Source organism: Gasterosteus aculeatus, chromosome 8 (genome assembly GCF_964276395.1).
Source record: "Gasterosteus aculeatus chromosome 8, fGasAcu3.hap1.1, whole genome shotgun sequence".
Classification (NCBI taxonomy): Eukaryota; Metazoa; Chordata; class Actinopteri; order Perciformes; family Gasterosteidae; genus Gasterosteus; species Gasterosteus aculeatus.
In genome coordinates, this window is record NC_135695.1 from 15,768,467 (window position 1) to 15,792,375 (window position 23,909).

At 43.2% G+C, this 23,909-nt stretch overlaps 1 protein-coding gene across 4 annotated transcripts in view; it reads right to left on the reverse strand.

The window, feature by feature from the left end:
- Positions 1–200: 200 nt before the first annotated feature.
- pex5la (peroxisomal biogenesis factor 5-like a) overlaps positions 201–23,909 on the reverse strand; it is a 54,184-nt gene continuing 30,475 nt past the window's right edge. For 2 of the 4 annotated variants that reach the window (XM_040184441.2, XM_040184444.2), the window contains 12 exons: positions 22,978–23,187; positions 21,923–22,046; positions 21,715–21,808; positions 21,425–21,454; positions 19,656–19,751; positions 13,391–13,507; positions 11,641–11,784; positions 10,151–10,221; positions 8,238–8,456; positions 7,114–7,279; positions 4,775–4,932; positions 2,586–3,948 (listed from right to left, as the gene is read on the reverse strand). In XM_040184441.2, coding sequence (XP_040040375.2) covers positions 3,747–3,948; positions 4,775–4,932; positions 7,114–7,279; positions 8,238–8,456; positions 10,151–10,221; positions 11,641–11,784; positions 13,391–13,507; positions 19,656–19,751; positions 21,425–21,454; positions 21,715–21,808; positions 21,923–22,046; positions 22,978–23,187 — 1,631 coding nt within the window. In that variant the 3' untranslated portion in view covers positions 2,586–3,746. Of the gene's footprint in view, positions 3,949–4,774; positions 4,933–7,113; positions 7,280–8,237; positions 8,457–10,150; positions 10,222–11,640; positions 11,785–13,390; positions 13,508–19,655; positions 19,752–21,424; positions 21,455–21,714; positions 21,809–21,922; positions 22,047–22,977; positions 23,188–23,909 lie in introns of all 4 variants that reach the window. The other 2 variants (XM_078108372.1, XM_040184443.2) reach the window with 1 other exon arrangement.

Sequence of the window (23,909 nt, forward strand, 5' to 3'; positions counted from 1 at the left end):
TACTTGAACTACTCTAAAATAAGATCAAATTTCATAAATACAATTAATAATGTCATATACATATAATAATTAAGCACTAAAATAGTAGGATTTATTAAAAAGTTTCATTACAAAGAATAAGCGATTGAATTGCAGAGGAATTTTATTATTTAAAAATTGTATTTTAAAGTATATAATGATAATCATACGCTTTTGGATTATTTAATGGTTAAATATGTCTGTATTTATTCATGATCAACATGTTTATTTTGGGAGCGCCCTACTTTTAACAGAGCAAAATGATATGAACGTGGCACTGAACATATTATCATGGATTGTTGTTTGGTTCCGTTTACATGTGTAACCAGAACTAAAGGAGCTGCAATGCTTAGACACATCTAACATCTAACAATAATTAAACAACGTTTTATTTGTGACTTATCTTACAGTCACTTTAGGGATGCGTGCAAAACAATTCATGGATGTGGTGTTGATCAAGTGGTGGATGATCAAGGAACACCAAAGGGCAGAGGGCAACAGCAGGGAGCGAGCTCTACTGGCTGGGGTCATGGAAAGTGTTACCAGTACATTCAGCATTTTCAGAAGCTATAATTACAAAAGTTCCACGGTATATAACTATGATTAACCAGTTTTAGCAATGTACCAGCATTCAAGCTCAAGAAAGTGCACGTTCGTAGGATGAATTAGGTCTCTCGCGCGCCGCGCACGCTGCCTAGTTCTATGCAAGAAAAAGCTATTTGTGTAGAATATTTACTGAATACATAAATTAATTGTCAAGGTTGCAGATTTTAAAAGTGCTTTGTAAAAATATTGCAAGGGAACCTCGGGATATATTTCCCTTTTCTACGTTAGTGGGAGCAAAGAAAAGCGCTGACATGTTTTCCATGCGTACAAGTGAAAAACTGCATTCAGAAAAATAAATATAGAGGCTCTAGCATGCGATCAGCCTCAATCTGTTCCTCACGGGCATGCGTTAAGCTAGGTCAATTCACCTGAGAAGGTACAGTAGGTAGGCTCTACAAATATAAATATGTCACCAGGCATCCCATCTCAATACGCTGCAGTATCATGAGGACGTTTACATTTTAATCTAGACATTTACTTTCTTTAAAAAAATACACTTCTCAATTTTTAACACAACTACAGTTTCTTGAAATGCATAAAAGCAAAAGGCCTACAACCTCATAAGAAAAACTGCAGTTGATTGGGAAAATCACAGCACACATCTTGTTTGGTGGCGTTTGGTTGATGGTGATGCTGTTCGAACAAACAAAAAAAGTGCCGGGGGATCAGCATATACCCGTCTGAGGCGGGGCGAGAATCTCTGTAAACGAAAAGTCATGGCAATCCGTCCCACAGTTAAGAGAGTCGGCATTAGTCATCCTCTGTGTCATCCATCAAACATCTCCAACATTTAATCTGAACCACAGGATCGGCATTGTGCTGCTAGTGCGGCTTCAAATAACGTGTTCAGTAATTGAATGACAATGAAATATGCAACAGGAGGAATGCTGGATACCACCCATATTGTTCCAGAAAGGAATTCTTTCAACATAATAAAAAAATGTGTGCGTGCACTTCTGCTTTTAGGCCTCATTGGCGCCGTGCAGCCCTCTGTCAGCCCCGTGGACTGATGCGGATTGCTAGTGGCGTGCACATATGTGCTGCGTCTCCCCGGGCTCCTCTGCCTCCTTGATCTATTAAACATCACGGTTGGCCACGGGGACTACAGGGACCAAAAATGTTTCCAGTATTTGACTTGTTTATGCGGATGGCGTTAATGGGCCCGGCTGGAACACGGTTCAAAGTTCATCCCCCGGCGAGTTTGAAAGATAACACATGCGGTGTAACGTGAAATAAAGCTTCTATCTGATTACAAAGCTGGACACACTGAATGTCAGCGGACTTGTTGATGCACAAAGTCGCATTGTTGTAAATCATGACGGCTGACCTTTAGAAGGCCGCTGCATGTGTATCGACCACGGTTCTCTCTTAAAAAAAGAGCACTTGTTTTTGCCCTCCACCAGTTTCCTGATGAAACGCTTCTTCTCATACAGGCCGTGACATCCGGGCTGTTGGGATGATGAATAGCTCTCGTGCATTTTGGCCCACCGAGGCGGACTGAACATTCGGAACGGCAACATAAAAGCAGGACCTCTTGCAAAGGATCTACTACTTTGTTTTACAGCACACCCCGACCGGGGACACGACCGACAAACACAAAGGTGCCCAGCTTTTCAGAGCGACGCGTCTTCTTTAATTTGCTCTCCTGCGCATCTCAGGAATGTTGGCGTTGGAGTAACAGGGACGTTTTTAGAGCATCCTGCTGGCGGACAAAGAAACCGGACCAAAAACACGACATCTCTGGTGGAGGTGATTGTAACTAGTTCCGTGCAATCGGGTGTTTTTTTAGATTCACATCTTAATGTTTTCATGTGATTTAAAGTTCATAGACGTGTGCGGCATCCTGCCGGCGCTTATATAGAAATATTAATCATGCGTTATGGATGAGGCAGACTAACTGAATTCAATGTATGAGCTTTGTTGCCTGTGGAGGATACAAATAACTGCATGAGGAAATAGTCTCGGCTTGCAGCTACATGTGCACTCCCTGATAGGATAGTGCGCTTTATTGAAAATACTATCGTAAATAAAATAATTGGATTACCAAAGCCATCACAGAAGAGGAAAGAGACATTTCTAAAGCGGTGAAAACTTGTTGTTTTGTTGAAAGTTTCCACACTAATGAAGGATTTGCAGATCAATGTTGCCGAGCTTGTATTTTTCCACTCAGTCAGCAGAAAGGGAACAAAGAGAAGCTTGGAGCCAACACCCCCACCCCCCAAATAAAAATAAATAAAATAAAACAACAAAAAGAAAAATATAACAGCTCAAAACGCTTTTAAGTTCAGAATATGGCAGTTTTTTTTTTAAAGAAATCCAAACCAGCCTGTAATGCTTAGTGTGTTCACTTTGCCATTAAAACAGTATAAATAGAAATATTGTTGTTGGCATGCATTTTGAGTAAGGCTTTACAACCTGGCTTGCACATTCCGTTTGGGTTGAGGAAGATCTGTTTGTGTGTGCAAAGGGAAAACTTCTACTAGTATGTTCATTTTAAACAAGAATCCATCTATGAAAATGCTTATTCATGCAGCGGCATTGTTTCGCAACGTGACAAAAACAAGCCAGCGACTGAATTCGGAGCTCCAGGTCACACGGTGCAGTCTTTATCATCTGCTCACTAAATCCATCCTTTTGGGAGCTTTTTTTTTGGGGGGGGGGGGGCGATCTTGAGTCTTTGAAAGTAATTGGATAACAAACCTTTTCATTTATTTCTCAAACCTCATCTTTTCTCTGCAAACAGCATGCGAGGTTCCTGCGTGAGATCCTCCTACTGTCCGCCCGCCTGTCTCAGCTCGGTTCCGCTGGATGACTCCGTTTTTAATTGATGTGTTCTCTAAGGCATTGCCAGTACAATCTTTGCCCGTCCTTGTGCTCTTCGGGGAAACCACACATTTCAGTGCGAATTCTTCACAAAGCAGTTACTTCAAGCACTCGGAAGAACGTGTACTCTAAATGAAACAACGTTTGACGACTGGTTAATCTTGACGTGCATAACAGCCACATTGTTGTCTCCGACATCAGACTCAATCTATTCCGATGAGTTTGGCCTTTCGACTGTTGGGTAGAAATTGAAGGGGAGGGCGAAAGGGGCAAATGCTATCGTCACTACCTCCCGTCCCTCAAATGTCTAGGTTGAAGGCCCGCATGAGAAGATCCAGGTCCCCAATATTTGCAGCCTGGAAGAGTTCGGGCTGGTCCATCATGGATAAAGCTATCTTCAGCGCAGCCCAGATGTTTCCAGACATCACCTGGTGGGACTGCTGGCGACTCCGGCTCTTCCTCTGAAGGCTCAAGGCGGTCAGGAAGTTACTGGCTGCCTCTCTGGGGAAGCAACAATGATGAGAATATGTTTGGTTTAGGATCTGCCGTGTGGGTTAAGATGAGATCAGAGATTATAACCCTTCATTAGTCACAGATGGGGGACATTTGCACGATTTCTGCAGCAGAGGGGATCGAGCAAACGGACAAACAAGACACCTACGTACTTGCTAGATGATGATTTGGTGATTTAGCGTAATTCAGCGTAGTTAACATGGATGTTTGCCACCTACAATAAACACAGTGGCATCGATGCACAAAAAATGGCCACCGCTCTGACCGCTTGCTTTCTAATGAATGACGATGTCCATTTTACTTCTGTTCAAATTTTTCAATTTGTCTTTTACTGCACAGGGATGTACAGATGAACCTTGAGGGGCCTCTGTGGAGCGACTGGACAAAAAGCAATTAGCTATTTCTGTGCTTCTCATCCTTTCGTCTGCTTGTCACAATACATAGTAATTTAAGAGATTGCGTAAGAATTTTATAAGCAACCGTTTTAATAAATACTTTTATGTTTCAGGAATTAAAGTCACCCTTTAGTACAAAAGTACAAATGACAACAATAACTGGTTGCAGCCGCTTCAATGTGAGCATTTGATGCTGACTCATCATATAAAAGGTTAGTACTTGTATTGTAATCACTTATTGAGAACATAAGCAAACAACATAATAACAAAGTATCACCCGTTAATCCCAGCCTTGATTTGAATATTTGTGTGTATCTGCTGCACAGTTGGAAGGTCATAATCTATTCATCTCACTTCACCAGCTTGTACATCAACGGACGTGCTGCACTAATTACCCCTCCTGGTCCCAGGTCACTCACCTGTGTGCCCCCAGGTTAATGCAGCTGATGCCCAAGTTGTAGCGGGACCGGATGAACCCCGGTTGCAGCTCCAGGGCTCGCGTATAAGCCTCCACCGCTTCCTCACTCCGGTCCCCGTTTGCCAGTGTGGCCCCCAGGCGGTTCCACAACAAGTAGTCCTGCGTGGAGGGTGAGTGGTGGTGTTAAGTGACAAGCAATGTCAAATGGTGAAGATGAGATGATTAGTCAAGTGCAGTGACGCTTGTTATTAGACGCCGTCAGGGTGGGTACTGTTGTTTGCAGCTAACACACTGGCAAATTCCTTCCTGCATTAAAAACTAATCAGCGACACTTCTTCAGTTACCGGATTAAACGAGTGACAGTGTCTCTAACAGGAAAGTGTGAGTGAAATGGAGCTGAATAATCTGCTACTACTCAGACTATATGCAAACACAGCAGGCTGCTCGTGAGACATAATTATGTTGTTCATTTTGTATGCACAAATAACAAGGGAATGTTTGGAGCGTTACGCAGCTCCCTGCTGAGGACTAAACCAACACGGGTATTTTTAGGAGGGCCGAGATAGATCACCCCGTGTCCTTGCTGTTGTTTCCCACCTGCAGGTAGACACATACAGAGGTCACGGCCTACTACAGTAAGGGGGTCCTTCATCTCTAGCTAAGCCCAGCAGTAGGATGTAATTATCTCCCTTTGTGTTCAGAGGGTTTCTCCTGCAGGGGAGCAGATATTACCAAGTGAAATGGGGCAGGTTGGATTCAACAGTGAGTAATATTCTTGCCGACCCGGGACGGTGCTGCGAGGACAGACGCTGATTTGCATGAAGGGGATGCAGAGATTGGGGGTTGGGGGGTTGTAATGATCCCGAGTTCACAAGGCCAGATTTGCCGGCTCTCTTCTTCTCACATATTGCTGTGACAGTTTGGTGTGCTTCATCGCATCTGTTTGCATGAGCTCTCCCTTGATATTTATTGCTGCATCTCTCTTCCTGCTGTGAAGTGTTTGCATGGGAACACGCGGTGTGTGACAGATGTATGTGCTTTAGTGTTGCATGTGTGTGTTTTAAACAGATCTTTTGGTACAGAACAGAAGTCAGTTTAATGAGTTAAGTGTCCAACGTAACAAACACGAAAGTTTAGTCAGAAAATCCATTGTATATTTTTATCCCAATTCGAGTTAATGCTGCACGTATAATCCCACTATTACTACAAAGTAAAATCCATAAATGAATTAATTTGAGCTCGTACTCCGAGATAACAAATGGAACGGATTATAACAAATCCTCGATTTAAAGGAAGTAAGTATATCATATTTGCTATTTGGATGTCCAATATTTATTCACAATATTTCACGGAAAATAAAAAATGTATGTTGTGCAATAATTAAAAATAGCTTGCGCATAGAACAGTATTATGGTTAGTTTCATAAGGCAAGTGTAATTCAGAAAGATAACTACCACTATCGCACAATGCCTTCCAAACCCCTGTTATTTTTGGAGAAAAGCACTGTTGCAGAACAGTGGTTGTCGTTTCTGTTTTTAATATTGTGATCATTGCAATAAAATAGAATGAAATTGTAATGTCAGAATTTATATTGTACAGGAAACCTTTTGGAAAAGATCATGTGTGTGTGTGTGTTTGACAACCTTTGAACACCCACCAGCAAATTTTGTCAAATCTATCCGCTGTGAATGTTTGAATGAGCCTCTGATCATCTGTGAATAGTGTTCCATGAGAGGCGCAGAGTTTGCATCTTTGGCACAACTCAGGGCCAGCTGGAGTCACCCAGCTGTCGGACATGTCGTCTCTGAGAGGAAACCATTGCATCCGTGTGTTCGGCAAAGACGCAGCGCACAGCTAGTCGGGCTGCTTTTCACATCCCCGACAGTGAGACACCAGCATGCACAGAGAAGAGGCAAAAATGTTCTAATCTGAGAAAAGAAGTCAAAGTAATTCCAAGACTGGACACCATTGGGTGCAATTGTAAAGTAAAGTGCCGTATGTTTAAAGGTGAACTGACTATATGGTGACCTACAACTTCAGCGCCTGCATCGTATTGTATGGCACTCTCTCTTTTATGTTGAACATATTCTTATTGAAAACAACACATTGTGATTGCACAATTACGCTATAAATCAGAGTCCCAGAATATTTCAATTTTGTTGTTTCACAATATACTGTATTTCTGAATCCTTGTTGTATTTAGTGATGGCAGAAAAGGAAAAATATACAATTAAATGAACTGGCGTCTCTTGCATTTTGCATCTCTGCCTTTCGACGAGTGTTTCAGTCTCATTCTTTCTGGTCTGCGTGTTTGTGTGTTACTGTGCTTGTGTGTCCTACCTCGGGCCTCACTGACAGGGCTGTATTGAAGGCCTCGACGGCTTTGTTAAACTCCCCGCTGAGGTTGTAGAGCACTCCGAGCCCCGTCTGCAAATCCGGGTCGATGCTGTCAGAGTTGTGCTGAACTGCTTCCAGAAAGAGCTCCTTGACCTCTGGTAGCAGGGCGCTGTGCACACACACACACACACACACACACACGCACACACACACACACATAATAAGATTATAATAAGAAAATAATAATAAGAAGGAAAATGCTTAGAGTTTAGTAGAATAGTAGAAGAAGGCCCAGTGGTGTCCGGTAATGTTTTTTCGTCTTTGTTTCATATTATTTGATCGTATCCTCAGCTAGTGATCTAGATCTAGCTAGTAAATATTTGTTACAAAAAAAACAAAAGACTTCTCAGCCGTATTAATACTTTTTAAATATACGCTGCTTAGAGCTAGTGTTTGCAAGTTAAACAGGTCAAAATTCTTATTATTAATTATTTATACATCTAGTTTTTTGTCGAACCTCAATTGGACAAATGACATATACACAAATAAGTGTGATAATTTCCCCGTGCTGAATACAGTGAGTGAAGCTTGAACGTGTCCTTAATGTGAACATCAGCTGTTAGCTCCGGTCCAAAGTAAAGGCTCGTCCAGAAGTGAGACTGACACAGTGGCCGCGTACAAGCGTTCCCAAAAGTCCATTTATTTTCAGGGGAAGCTAAAAATAGAGCGACTTTTTGAATGCTGCAGCGTGCGCCGCATCTCATGAAGCGAGGGACAACGAATCCGAGCTGGCAGATATTTTTTCTCCCAAGACCCGTTTGCTCCGTCCGACTGGCTGTTTAACGTACTCGGTCCAACGAGCTCACAGCTCGCGGCTGAAAGGTCAGACAAAGTGACACGGACAAATCGAGCAGAAAAATCACTGTGAAAGATTTACGGCGCTAGAAATCCATTTCTCTTTGTGAGACTTACTGCTAAAGTACGGCCTTTAACCATGCCATATTTACCATGACTCAGACAGGCTCGTCCTGCCCGAGCAATGTTGTGTCATGTTCAGATTATCAGACCTAATCACTACATGTTTGGTTGCTGTTGAACTCTCTGCATGCTCTGTCCAAATACTCCACCTTTCGTATCTGCCCACGTTGGGAGCCGTGGACATCTTGCGCTGGGAGTTCGGGGAAGCCACCAGGTGGGTCTTTCCCTTCAGCAGCTGCTTGGTCTTCGGATTGTGACGCAGCCAGCGCAGCAGCGCCTCGCAGGCGTCATTCCGCATACCGGTGTTGGTCAGGCTCACTGCCAGAGCCATGAGGGCCGGGAGGTTGTTCGGGTGGAGCTCCAAACACCTGGAGGCAGACAGGACGCGGGGCGCGGGGGCGGAGGAGAGATGCTGTAAGTCGCGCACTTCAAAGGGACGTCCAGACGCGGCGGGCAATAATTGGGACGGGCCAAAGCACGGCGACATCAGGCGGGGACCAGCGATGGATGGATGAGCTGCTCTCCTGCAGAGCACAAGGTTTGCATGCTGCCCTCAGCAGCAGGGCGACTTTGCATCAAGTTCTTTTGACTACCAGTGAGAGAGCTTTTAGCGGGTTATATAATTCGGACGACTGCCACTAAGATGTACGCTTGCTTTTGTAATTGAAATGGGGAGAAGAAGCAGCTCTGCGTTTGAGGAACTACTTGGATTAGTAAAGAAAACCGGCCAAAACAAGGACGGGCCAAAGCAAGTTTAACTTCATCAAAACGATTTTCAGGACAGATTTGCTTCGGACTTCCTGAAAACCCTCGTAATCTCAGTCGAACCAAATTAATTCAGTCCCCCGCTGCAACTAGCTGTGGTTTAGGATTATATAGACTTTGGTTAAGGCAATTCAAATCCACGGCACACACTAAAGGATGTGGTTCTCCAAACGGCATGTGCACCATACGTACAAGGTGTAAAAATGAAAAGATAAATTCAGTTAATCCGTATTTAATCCTTAAGTAAATCCAAAGTGACCAGAGAACTGTGTTATCCAGGGACGTGTCCCAGATTTAGCAGATTTGTTTGTGTAGAGAACTGGCTGTCCGTTACAAAACGCAACACAACCACACATCAGTCACATTTTCCTCTTCAGTTACCCACAGTGCTTCAGAACATGCTTCAAACCTGAGGAGACAGAGCTCACATATAAAGTAAAGCACAAAATAACCCAAACTAATCAAAACTAGATATATGCCGAACAAAAGGTGGATTTTTCTTTGTCAGCGTGGCCAAATTTTATGAAGTGGTTAAAAAAAAAGGGGGTATAGCAGGACAACATGTTGTTTGCCAACTGAAGCTTAGCGAGCCAGTGTAGCAGCAACAGGAGTAATGCCAGTTAAACATCTAATCTCACTTCGTACCACAACACCGCCCGCTCACAGATGGAGCTATCGCATAGTAGACAAACACCATGCAAACTGTCACGAATACCGTTCAGAATATTCACGAGTCTATTGCAGGAACTGAAGGATGAATTATTCACATCCTTTGGAAAGGACAGTAATTAAATTTAAAAAAAATAGTTATTAGTATTTCTGTTTCACAGCCTTAAAAAAAGAAAGGATGCGTTTTCTGCTGAATGGCGGAATGAATCGTCAGTGTTCACACCCTCAGATAAGTGCAATTCCTTCAGCAGTGTTATGAATGAAAGTGGGCCACTTCCCATTGAGTACTCACACTCGGGCTCCGTGCAATCACCATCCACGTGGAGTGGTTCTATTTTAGGGGGAAAAGCCGCAGAATGTTTCTTTCCAATATTCAGTCTGGTAAAGTAAACCATAAAAAGTGAAAAGGGGGAATGCCGTTGGACAACGAATCAGAATTTTGAGTTATCTTGCTGACAAAAACTTAATTGAAACCTCTCAGGCTGAGTCTCATACAAAGCGATTTAATCTTTATTCCTGGTTCACGGCGAGTCCCACTCGTGCAAACATACGGTGTCTCCGAGCAACAGCGGACACTCTATTGATTTGGGATTCTGAACGGGAATTAGTTGCAGTTGTTTCTCCTCACCTCTGGAGGGAGACGATCGCCGCCTGCTCGTTCTCATTTTCCGCCTGTGTTGTCCCCAACACTTGCCAAGCCTGCGGGGGAAACAAACACAGGTAACAGCAAACAGCAGGACGGAAAACCTGGACGCCACAGCCGGTAATCGCAAGGGGACAAAACCGTTACCGTAGCTGAGCGTCGTCTGTCACGCACAATGAGTAAATGTTGCCAGTGTCTCAGACACGTCACCACCGAGCAGCTGCTGTTTCAGTATTCACCATCAAATAGGAAGCTCGGAGGGTTTTCCTTCAATACTTAAACCAGCTGAGCCACGGAAAGCACTTCTTATTCAATGAGGCTGATGTGGTCATATCTTTTCAAAAGAAAAAGACAATTTAAGTGGGGACAATAACTGAACATTTTCAGTTATATACAACATCTCTTTGTGCTTCAGAACGTAACCGCCGTGAAATCAGCTCATATGGAATCGGGGAATAAACTTGCTGGTGATGGAACTTCTTTCGTTTTGAAATGGTAAAGTGAAGCAGCCAATTATCACACCGGGGGAAGTTTAAATAAGCAAGTGTTTTGGCATTTCTTTGCTTGAAACATACTTTAAATGATTAAATCCTCCCTAGGATAAGATGAATCAACCAGCCCTGAGTGGTTGAGTTCCTGCTCAGTAAATGCTGAATGTGACCCTGCGAGAGGCAGCGTGGTTGATCTTGGTGCCAAGGGTTGGTCGGCCGCAGGGACACGCAAATGGAACGTACCATTGATCAGCACAAGAGGGCACACAATGACATAACTAACCCTGGAATCCAAAATGTAAGATTATGAGACGGCTCCTCTGTATTTGTGCCTGTAAGGGCAGACTTAATAACCTGTTCCAAAGCTAATAGATGGATTCGTTTTTTTTTGTTCCACTCAAAGTGAAGGTCAAAATTATTTCTGAATGATTCCGAGGTCTTCACAGTGGGGCAATAAGCCACTAAGCGCCCTAGGTGGAATTTTGGAATCGCATTAGTTCCATACACTGTGGGATAATCCTCTCCCCGGAATAACTGGCACATTTCTACATTCCAGGGGATTCCGAAGGTACTTTGTATGAATGCTTTGCTCTTTCAGCCTGCAAGGAGGTCACTTATTCAGAAACAGGGAAGAATACAAAAGGGAGAAACACCTGCAGATTGAGCCATTATTCGGCTCACTGTGCAAATGGAAAATTCTCATCAAATGTATGGACAATGTGAATTCTCTTGCTCCTGGTAAATAACTCTTTTAACGAGAGGGGGAAAGAAAATCCTTTGCCTTTGGGTTCTGTCTACTGCATCAGCCTCACACAGACTGCGTGGACAATAAGGCCTTCTTCCTCTCTAGACTCTCTCACTTTATTTCGCTTTATTCTCACTTATGCCCCCTCCCCCATCCCCTATATGAAAATATGAATGCATTCGTGGTTAACTTGCCTGGTTAAATGTGAAAAAAAACGTGTGTGTGCTAAATCAATTCACCTCTGAATCTTGAGGGTCCTGCAAGACGGCTCCTTCCAGCAAGAGCACAGCGTTTTGCAAGTCTCCCTCTCGTGACTTCCTTTGACCCTCTTCGAATGCGTTAGGCAGGTCTTTATAAGGATTATCTGTGTGGAAGTAGTAGCCCTGTCAGCAAAAAAAAAAAAAATAGACAGCGGCAATGTCAGTTTCTCTCTCTTCCGTATTCAAATGCAAACCAGGGCGAGCGTCCTGTGCAGTTGTACGTTGGGAGCAAAGCTCGAGCAGCAGGAATTGATCTTTTCCACTGAACATCAAACCCCCCGGCTGAGCTCCCCGGGATTTGTCCGTTCTCTTTAAATGTTACACTTTGCATTTTCAAACCTTGAACACCCTGGTGTGTTGTTGACCGCTTCTGAGCGAGATGACTTTGAAACGTCTTTTTCTTCAAATGCAAGTTCTGCACTGGGATCAATCAGTAAGCCCAGAGGTCTGATCTTGCATGATTTCATTACATGAGGTCAGCTGATGAAGTACACTGCTGAGTCACATGTCCTCTGGGACCCACAGTCATTACTTTAAATCAGAGGGGGTGATGCTGAATGTACAGAATAGAAACCATGTAATGGTCCGAATTTAACATTTTCCACATGTATTCCTTTGGGGATGATATAGTACTTGACCCTAAATCTAATCATTCAACCTTTTTAAAGTAATGTTGAGAACCTAAATTCAATAACCTTTAAAACAAGACAGCTGTATGCATTTTGGGTTCTGAATAACAGCAAACAAGCGGCTTCCACCTCCATCTTATAATGTCTAGTTGAGGGTTAACTTCCAGTGGAGAGAGACATTTCCACAACCAACATGTTTAGTTTGACAATTTGGGAGTCTCTTTTCTTTTTTCGTTGTGAGGTGAGAGGATCGATAAAACTGTCGTCTCCTCTCTCTCCATGAATGAAGTATGACGTGAAGCCCTTGAGTTGATCCTATTACTTTAGCATAAAGACTGGAAGCAGCTAGCAAAAGAAAAAAAAGTCTAATTCAATTCTAAACATTAATAGGGTTGTCCTTGTACGTTTGATCTTCCTCTGTGATTCTCCCTCACGTGGAAAGCCGGACACTTCTCCTGGTACTAAGAGTTTTTAGCATTCAGAGAATCTACCGACAAACTGCACTGCAAGGTTCACAGCGACGCTAGTAGATAACTTCATATTCACCTGCTGACAAAAACCTGCCCTCGTCTCCTCCGACCTCCTTTTGAAATTTGATCTCCTTCAAGTACCTGATGCTACAGCAGATAAACAACCGGTTACTGCCAACGGTATCGGTCATACTTGCCGACGTCTACAATGCAAATCACCTTCCAGTACCAAAAAAGACAGATATTTTGTCAAATTGTTTTAGTCTCGACTGGTTGCCCGGCAACCTGTTAATTGTTTTGCTGTGTGCACCCTGCTTTCAGATGCTGAGCCTGTTCTAACTCTGTGAAACAGACATAGGTGAGATGGATCTTAATGGATTTCCCTACACGTTGAGCTATTCTTTTTAAGTTGGGGTGGTAATTGTGTGCTTCGTCCGTTTGAAGTCCCACTTTTTGTAGTTCTATACAAAGTATTATTCAAAAGAACAGTAAACATACTGCGTCCCTTTTTATTCCAAAGGCTGGTTGAATCATTCCTACATTGTTTTCTCTACAGAGGCTGTCAGAACGGCGTATCTCAACATCGCCGTCAACGAGACACATCTGTGCACATGCTGTAATGATAGTGACCTTCTCATGTGGAGAGACGGAGGAGGGAATCTGTGCCTGCTCGTTTTCAGTCAGCCAGTTCCGCCGAGCGAGCTCTTCCCACTCGGCCTGCATCTTGTCCCAGAATTCGGTATCTGACTACAGGAGACAGAGAGAGAGGGAGGGAGAGAGACAGGCAGATGGATAGAAGAGGGAGGGGGAGAAGGAGGGAGAGATGAATGAGGGATTAGTGCACAGTAGAATAGCAGCTTCTGTAATGTCCGGTCAGCCTAATGTTGGAAATGTCATGTCCGTCTGGCTTCACTGGCTGTGACCACTGGACCTCCACAGGTACAAGGAGCTACTCGCACTTACAATGCAAACAGACGTGTGGCCCCGCCACAGAAAACAGAGACAATAAATACGTTTAAAGTATTAATATTTGTGGTTAAAGGTGAGTTTAGATGAATAGAAAACAGTATTTCATATTTAATAACATAAGCAAAGGCACAAACTGCTCATTTCTCATCTGAGAACCATCAACCATTTCTAATTATGCATGAGAATACATTTCACATTTAGTTGGTCAAAAATGTCAGATTTGGACCTTAACCTCTCTATTGGTTTGACATTTCAACTGACACGTTGGCCGGCTGATCCGTGAAGGCTACGAATTTAATCTGCCAATCCAACTTCTGGAGCAGCTTTTCATTTTTCTATCTGAACGGAAATTAAGCCTGTAGCATGAACCTATAGACAAGCTCACCCTATTAAAATCAGTCCAATATACAATTTTCCTTTAGAATTTGATTGTTTGATTCCATGCAACTTGTGTGAAGAGCTTCAGAATTACAGTGAACACTAGAACTGTTGAACATAGAAAGAATTTCTTTATTAGCCGTGACTCTCACAATCAGGAGACACACTATGGCCTCCATGTCAATCACAAGACGTGAAATGTGGAGATGAAATCACCTTTGACACGAACAAACACACACACGCACACACATACAAACATGGATGTTTTCTAACCCGTCACTTCTCCACTGTTTCATATATATATATATATATATATATATATATTTACAGAAAGAAAGGTTGCCCTAAAATTGTGTAGCCTGTTACTCTTGTTGTTTTCAGTGGTGAGGAACACCAGGAGCCAAAGACAGGAGTTTAGTGCTCACTAAATGCCAAATCATGACGCATGTTCCGTGAATGCCAAAGGAACGGTCACACGTCGCCAAATTGCCTCCTGAGGCCAAAAAATGTGTCATTTAAAAGGCTACTTTCTAAGTCCGGCGAAGTGCTCGTTTAAAACCAACATGAGCGACTCATCACTTTACCAGCAAACCTCCTTTCTACCCACTGTGGTGAAAAACCGCACAAACTGTTGTTTGTGAGTCATGCCAGCGTGCAGCATCGTCACTCCAGATGAAGTGAACGTCATGCTTGTGTTTTCATGAGAGTTTTCTTCCAGCTGGCTGAGTCGATGCCTCTGGCAAAACAAACCGGGGAGAATAATGCCAAACGGAGCACAGCAGCCTCCTGTGACTAATGGAGTCCTCCATAGCCAGATACCCACCAGTACATGACCGTGTATAGCAAATATGTGTGTGTGTGTGCCGTGAAACTCTAGAGGAGTGCAGAGTTAGGAGACATATGTGTGTGTGTGTGTCAAAGGTGATCTCCACGTTCACCGAGTGAACAGTCTCGTGACTGACATGGAGGCCACAGAGTGATCGATGGCAGGTAATCGCAGGCTGCTGATTCTCACACAAAGTGAGTGAGTCGCTGCTGTCAGACTCCCTGAGCTACAGAAGCTACTTGGATGGTGGCGGCTGTAGACCTGGAAGAGTCCAACAATTTCTAGCAGGATCTTGTCTCTATGTTTAAACAGTGTTTTTTTCTTACACTGAAGCGTTGTACGTTCACGATGATGGTAAAACCCTTATGTTTCATTTATTTACTCCAGCGCACATGAATATGATATTACGTCTCAGTAACACACTTAACAGCTTTTGACAATTTGATCTCATAGTTGAAGTTGCTCTTCAAATTCTGAATTTTAAGGAAATATGTAAATGATACTATTGGATTATTACCAGAACATTCGCTTGAAAAACGATCTATTTGTGTCGGTAGCTGCTTGCTGCACCGTGAAAGGTCAAATCCTTTGACGGTGTAATCTGGAAAGGATGAAAAAAATACTTTTTACAGTCTTTTCACTGCCGACTTTGTTGCCGTGTTGAATGTCGAACACAAGTGAGTTGCTGGATATGACTCACACATTGCTTGAGAGGTTGTTTTAAAATAGAGAGAATACATGGGACTACGCTATTTTTGCCTCCTTTTTATTATTAGAATGATTTGTGACCAGACCGGCTGGCAGCTGTTGTCTGTCGTCCTGTAAATATTGATGAATTGTGAAGGTGTCTCATGAGCTCCTGAGGGACGGGCAGGACACAATTCATTCAGATGCTTGCAGCGTTTTTTGTGATACAGTAGCTCGTCAAGATGGAGCTATTTTTAAACTAATCCATGTAGTGTAACCTGTAACATTATGTGATCACGTGTTTCGGGTAAACACAGTGGAGTACAACGTTTCCCCTTTGAGATGTGGTAGAAGTGAAAGGATGAAGTAACATAAAATGCAAATACTTTTCATGGCAGTAGTGGATGCGTGTGGATGTCGTGTGTTCGAGTCTACACTTTGGGTTTCATAATTTCTCCATTGTTGTGGACGTGTATGAACTCAAGTAATCATCTTGTTATTTGCAACTCATAGACGATGGGTTGCTTGCATCGGAGAACGCATCTAGTGTGCTACTTGTTTCCCCTTTAATGCGTCACGGGCGACATCTAATTGCTCGCAGTATTAAAATGGGAAAAATATGTGTACGTTTTTTAATTTACAAGAAATCTAGTCGTATCTTATTAATGCTGTGACGGGAGCTTTTTTTTCCGCTGGCATTGGCAGTTTAATTATGTGGAACAAGACAGAGATACAGGGAGGTAATTTATATCAGTAGCTCCGATGAAGCGTTACAGGAGATGGATGGAATCCAGAGCGCTTCCTGCCGCCGAATACGTCACCAATGTTTGGAAATTAACTGTGGCTTGGAGGGTGGGTGCGGGATTCATTAGTTACTTCGTGAATACATTATTGAAAACGTAGATAATCATGTTCAAGGTTACACACACCCTCGGCTGTCGGTGTCCCCCACATTAGCAAAAGGTGTATTTATATTTTGCCTCTGGAATCCAATTAGTGTGTCTTAGTCAGCTGAACTGATGTAATAAATATAGTGAAAATAAATATACACTGCCGGGACAGAGCTTCATAATCGTGTCTACTCCGGTCAGCAAAAATACACAAAAGGATGTCCAGAAAAAAGTGGTGCAAAACAATTGCTTCAGAATGGATAGAACTCTGACAGTAAAAAAAACAACGGATGGACACGATGGTTAATGATAATGATCATCTTTAACCGCGCTCAAAGTACCATGTGGTCAAAGCTTACCCGTACTAATCAACACATTCATTTGTTCCCAAGCAAATAACGTTTAACATTAAGCTTTCTTAATCTGATCCTTCTATGAGATGTTCAATAAAAGTATTTGACCCCAAGTCCCCCGTGTTTGACTGCTTCTCCGGTGAACTTTGACCTTATCTGGTTCCATCAGTTTGAGTTGTGTTAACCTTTGTAGGAAATTAAGCACATGCATGGGGTTTACTCATCCACTTCGTCTATGGGACTTGCACTACAGAAAATCTCATTATTTACCAGTGACATGGAGCAACCCCCCCCCCCCTCCTCAAAAAGAACCTATTCTCATTTCCAGAGCCAGACTGGCCTTTAATGTTAATGAGTCACCCACTGCTCTGCTGCGTGGGCCAAGTCCTTGGTCAGCGAGACAAAAATAGGAAGCTGGAATCCCGATAATGTCACTCAGAGATGAATAGAATACGGCCAAAGTGCTACTGATACATTTGGGCAGACAATGCGATTACACGTGGATGTCTGTGATAACAACTCATTGAGCTTCTGAGGATTTATGCAGAGTTGTGATATTTGTCGTCACCCGGTAATTGTGGGCTGCATGAATAATACTTTCACGGTTGGTTTTGTCTTTCTCTTTACGGTGGTTGTAATGTCCAAATCTAGTCGGGACATTCCTGTGTTTACTTTCTCTCTCACGGGGCGGACACGCCTCGCGTTCCACTTGGTGTTGCTTTTAATGACGCGTTTTGGTGCGTCTTTCTCCAATTAGAAAATAGATGCTGAACAGCTCCAAGAAATACACACCGAGACGCTTTTGAGATCATCTTTTCATCGTCTTTGCTGTGGCAGCGTTTTATCCTGTCTCACAGTGAGAAAGCCCTAGTTACTCTAGTCGTTATCTATGTTATAAAATTATTACATTGTCATCAGCTCAGAGTTATTGTCCACGTCACATGAAGATACCCTGAATCACTTACCTTCTCAGAATTTATTATCAGTCTCTTTGTAAAATAATATTAAATTCCTTCTCATGGCCCATTGCCATCAGTGCCAACTTTTTCAAATGGATATTTGGAAGCTTAGTCCTTGTCCTCTGTGGGTCCTAATTTTCTTCCATTCGGCCGCTTCGTCTAATTGAATGAATTGTGTGCTGATTTAATGTTCCCCTCCAGCCATCTGAGCAGTCTCTATCACTCTCTTTATAAGTATGAAAAAGCATGCATATGCACAGCCACTACAATGGAAATAATCTGATTACGGGCTTTGACATTGGTGGTTTGAAGCCCAAATGGCTGACCGCTTGCATCAGAGCTCCTCCAGAGCGGAGGCCTGCACTCAGGCCGCTCGATCGACGCCGTGAGATACTGTTACCGGTCGATGCTCCATGCTCAGGCGCCTGCCCAGGAGCATCTCGGACTCTCATCACTTACCTGCCCTGCGGCCGACGCTTGTACTCTAAATTATTTTTGGGAGGATGGAGCTCGTGGCTTGTACAAGATGTGATATCTTTGCTAATTTTGAGAAGGGACGCCCAAATAGGCTTTCCACTCTCACAGTCTTGTTGGCCCTGCTGTATTATTTATTGACCACACACATAGCTCAGTGTACAAAGGTCTCCTGTAGCCCTCAGTAAAGCTGAAGTAACTCAACGGAGAAAGCTTCGCTCCCATTTTCCGGGAAAGGAGATGTCCATTTAGTGGTAGAGTGGTTTTATAGAAAGTAAAAAAACTTTCGGGTTGGTGAAATTTTGGTAAAGTACAGACGCTGCTCTTTTAGTCACTCGGGCAGCTGTTAGGGCCAATGTGATGAAACCTTTCAACTGAGAAAAAAACAAAAATGATAAAGCAGTAAAAAGCAGAAAACTAAAAATCAAAAGGGTGATGAAAGTGCTTTTAGCTTATTCTCTCTCAGATACGGGGGGGGGGGTAACTGCCCTCGTTGTCATGGCAAACAATCGTACCCTCGTGAGCATGAGATCGTCAGGCAGACTTTACAACTCAACACGTGGAGTGTGTAGGTATACAGTCTTATGAAGAATTAAGCTATATCTGATTACTGTAATTCTACCTTCCCCTCGGGTATCATATTTCTGGCCGTAAGATTGCTGACCTATTTACCTTCCTATTGTGAGCCAGCTTCCTTTCTCTGAGTCAAATACCCTGTGAACTTTAGCGTGTGTGAATTTAGCAGGGACTATTAAGCTGTCAGCTAACACCGCAGGGGTGAGTAGATGCATGACACACAGTCGGGCTCATTCGACAAGGACATAAAAAGACCGGTGGAGGCAAATGGAATTCGGCTCCACAGGGCCTTTTTTAGATGCATTTAAATTGCACAAACAATTATGAGGCTACATGGGCAGAGACTAAGGAAAGGTAACAATTAAAGAAAGGCTTTGTGGCTCTTTATTCAAAGCACTCAGGGCACCGTTCCATTAAGTTGAATACTTATTGGCAGGGTATGTTTTTCTACTGCGAAAACCAAACAAAATGATTTAAAACTATATGATATATCACAATCACCCCCAGGATTGGACCCCCGGCACTGACTCGCTCAAATGGGGCGACCCAGACCTTTGACCACCCTGGACTGATCATATGAGATTGACAGATTTTGATCAGTCCAGGGTGGTCAAAGGTCTGGGTCGCCCCATTTGAGCGAGTCAGTGCCCGGGGTCCAATCCTGGGGATCTGATCCTGGGGGTAAATTTCCTATTGCAGCCGTTACACAGGTTGGACCCATCACTGGCATGGGTTTGCGCTGCTTTTTGCTAGATGCTAAAGCGGGAGGAGACCTCTGCTTACCTCAACGGCGGCCTTCGCTCGCTCGAACTCCTCCTCCAGGGACTGATGTCTGGAAAGGAGGGCACTGCCCAACCGCTGCTCCTTGACTAGGCGAGCCTGTCACACACACACACACACACACACGCACACACAGACACACACACACACACACACACACACACACACACACGTTTCATTACATATGCATTCATTCAAAGACAAACTCTAATAAACATATGCACACTCGCAACCGCCGGCACACACACACACACACACGCACATATATCAGCCCAGCACATCACTCACACAACCGATCAGCCAGAGGGAGAGACGGGCAGGGAGAGTGTGCAGGGTCAGCCGTCTCCGCTTTCCCAGGGACGAGTAAATATCCCTTCCTCGACAAAGCCTCTGACATGCTTAGGAAGGCCAGCAGAATCACTGCTGTCAGCATCTCGTCCAGCCCCTCATCCGAGTGCCATGCTACTCATCCAGCCGTTTGCAATTTCACTCCCCCACCCAATCCCTTTCCCGTGCACCTGCACATGCAATGTCTGAATCATGTTGATAGCCTGTCAGTTATGAAATTTCTGAAGAAACATTGTGCTGCTGTGCAAAAAAAGGGAATTAGACCAATTACACGCATGTGGTTTTGCGTTTTGGTTACAGTATAATACACCTACACATTTAACAAAGGGTAAATTACTTTAATATGGCCTCTCATGCTCAGATGTGACATGGTGCTGGATTTTCTGTAAATAGCAGAAAATCCATAACGGAGAGTAGAGGAATTAATTCCTCCATGTCAGTGGCTTCCCACAGAATGGACCAGCCAGTACCTGCAACAATTTATATCTCTGCAGACTGGCATTATGCAAGATTAATTGAGGTTACTTAATCTCAGTATTAATTGACTCATCCATTTATTGTAGATAACCACATTTTCTTTTTTATTCAAAGGACAAACATGCATGTATTGTTAAAAATCCTGCCACATTCTCAAAGCTCTTTGATGTTGTTGTTGTTGTATCAATTTATTCATCTTAAATCCTCCTGAAGTCTGGCAATATTTGGCATCCTGAAAAGAGATTTCCTGTACAGCAATAGTTTAATAACAGAAAATAATCAGGGAGATGTCAGGTGATGTCAGGCTCTGGTGCCTGTGTTTAGGAATCAAAGAGGGCTTGTATTAGGATTTAAGATGTGTTTTTCATTCAATGTGGCAATCCTTAATATTCCAGAACTTGAAGATTTAAAAATATCTATTTGAGTGAAAACATTGGATTCAGTTCAGCGCTCTGGAGTTTTGTTCTGTGTCCAAACTAACACTCGTTTTCAGAAATCTTTGCATAGTTGAATTTGTGTACAGCGCCATGGAGAAAAAACGTACACTGCATTTCACCCACTCTTTACAGTATCGGTGTCAGCCGTCATGTAACTCCTGAGCAAAATAAATCCCAGGTCTATTATTCATCAGAGTGCTGAAGAGGTGTTCAGATGAGCTTGGTGAGATCCACCCTAATGGGCTCAGAGTAACGGTGTCCGGAAACAAGACCCGTTAATGCGAACCTACACAGAGACATCAACTGAGGAGGAAAGCGCTTGACATTTGGACCTTGGAGCACCACAAAGGAACAATCTCAAGACCAACAATCTGGATTTTGCCTCTTGGCCTCAATAATCTCCTCCATTTGGGCATTTAAGTCAAATTGTATGAGACGGTGATGCTTTTCCCCCGGTGCAAATGTATAACTCTTTCAGTACCATATGAAAGGATGCATAGCGAGGCTTACATGTCTTCCACTAATATACTGCTTGTTGAGCTGAAATGGAAGAATTGTAGCTGTTAGGACAACAATTAGCAATTACTCAACAGGGTGAGTAAACCTCACTTTTAGGGCTACATTATCGTGCATCGGCATGCAGTTGCTTCATCATTTCGTGGACTCATTGCGAGGGTTTACCCATCAGTCAGAAGAATATGTTTGAGATGTGTGAAGCTTTCTCATTTCAAGAGGATGTTGATTGCATGTGCAGACAATAATGAAGATTACAGCCCTCTTCTGCCTTAATAAGCACTTACTTGAGATGCTAAAGCAGAATCTGGCTCCCCTTTGGTGTGTACTTCCAAGGCATTCTTGTTCATCGGCTCTATTTGGGTTTTACAGTCTATGGACCTAAAGCAGAAGAGGAAAAGGGAAAATCTTTTATGTGATACAGACAGACTTCATGTGAATACACGATTCTCATGGGAGATGTTGCATCGTCCACTGATGTCCACCAAAACCTACCACAGAAACTCATTGGAGGAATGTTTAGAAGAACGCCGCCTCTCCATCTTCCATTTCCTGTTTCCGTTACTCTCGGGGTTCGGGTTCAGCTCTTCCCATTTATCCAACGTTGAAACAACGGTAACTAGTGACAAAAATAAAGTAAGAAGAATAGAAAAGTAAAAAACTTTAAATTAGCAACAGACGCAAATCAGACTTCAACAGTTGCAGATCAAAAACATCCTCAAATGTTGATTAAATAAGTCCCTCTAATTGTAATTTAACCTCTTAAATATCAGTTAGCCTCAGGTCAATCTATTATCTGTTGATTAGGATAAACGCTAAAGTGTTTTGAGCTTTGTATCAAGGCAAAGTAAGTACTAATTTAAAATGAATGCTTTTGGCGTCTAAATGAAAAGCATATAACCACAATCGTAACAGAAAGTAAAGTTTTGCTTAAATGACACAAGGCTAATAATCTCACCACCGTCAATTACTGTCCACAGTGTGGTCGGGCCACGGTTTGCATAATTAGTTCTCATGAAGACTTTAACCTTTTCAACTGGCAAATAGGAAAGTAATTGGCCGTTTCCTCCTAATGTCTTTTAAGATGATCCCTTTCATTACAGTGCACAGGCCTGATCCGTCTGTCGTGAGCGCGTGCGTAGTCGGTCCCACAGGGGTCGATTGGCGTCTGAGAAGTTGGGGCGTGTGGGGGATGCGTGTGGTCGTTGCTGGTGAATAATGATGTGCACAAAGATATGATTAAAGTTTTACCAGTCCAAAGAAATAGGAGTCGGATATTTCCACGGGCCGTTTTGGCATCGGCGGTCGTGGAAATACAGATGCTGGATATACGCAAAGCGGATGCATTAAAGTCTTGGCGGTAAAGACACATCAGTCAGTCAGTATGATACTTCCACTCTCGTTTGTGCATTATTGAGAGATACCAGCTAACTGAAAGCCGGCCTGCATCAAGAGACTGACCTTCTTTTGCCCACAAATCGCATTTCACGAATTCTCTTGGCTTCTCGTAAGAAGGTTTGAGAAATAACCCCTCAACAATCCGTCTCTACCTGAGTCTGTCGACGCCCTCTCTGGAGTCCTCACGCCTTTTCCTGTCTGTTCAACTTCCACCTGGATCAGCTCTGTCTCGTCCGTCTTCTTCCTGTGGCAGTTTTTCTTCTGGCTGTTGCCGCGCGAGGACTGAGGGCTCCTTTTGTCCTTGCTGCTCTTTTTTTCGCCGGGTTCACTGAGATCCAGCAGGTCCAGCGTTGAAGATAGAACTGTGAGGGACACGACGGCCGTTTAGTTAACCAACAAGCAGCTGGTCTTGAATACGTGTGAGTCGGTTGGTTTGTGTCAAAAATGTATCCTTGAGGAACAAATCGTTTCGAGAACTGCCACCATAGTCTAATACTTTTTCAGGTGTTTAATGTGTCGGCCCGTGGAAACACTTTGTTTATTTGATGGCGTCACAGCTGTGCAAGATCCATTTCCCAACATACAAAGCATTGTGGTATGAATGGATACTTTAAGCGCCCTTTAATGTTAAAAACAATGGCTGTTTTAATCTGTTGTTCCCTGTTTTTTCCTCGCTACGCTCCTCTTAAATAATTGTTTCTTGAGACGTGAGAATAACAGTCATCTTTGTGATTGATATTCTTTAATAACAGTTCTGCATTCATTGTTTGGTTTGGATCCGTTTTTTTAAATTTTTTAATATTCTTCCCTGGGTTCCATATTTTGGAAACTTTCCGTTCTCTTCCTGATAAGATAGAAGGAAAGTTTAACTCCAAGTCCTGCATGAAGCTTCGATTTTGATCTACACATTTTCCGACACTGTGAGTTAAGCTGTCAAAGGTGGTTAAGCCGTCACGGTTTTGCCCCCAGGGTGGGCATCTAAAAAATATACTTCTGCTCTTTTCAGAGACTCTATATAGACTACAAGCCACTGCACAGGCCGATAAGGACGAGACGGCCCCTCCAAGAGCTCCAGTTTGTTCAT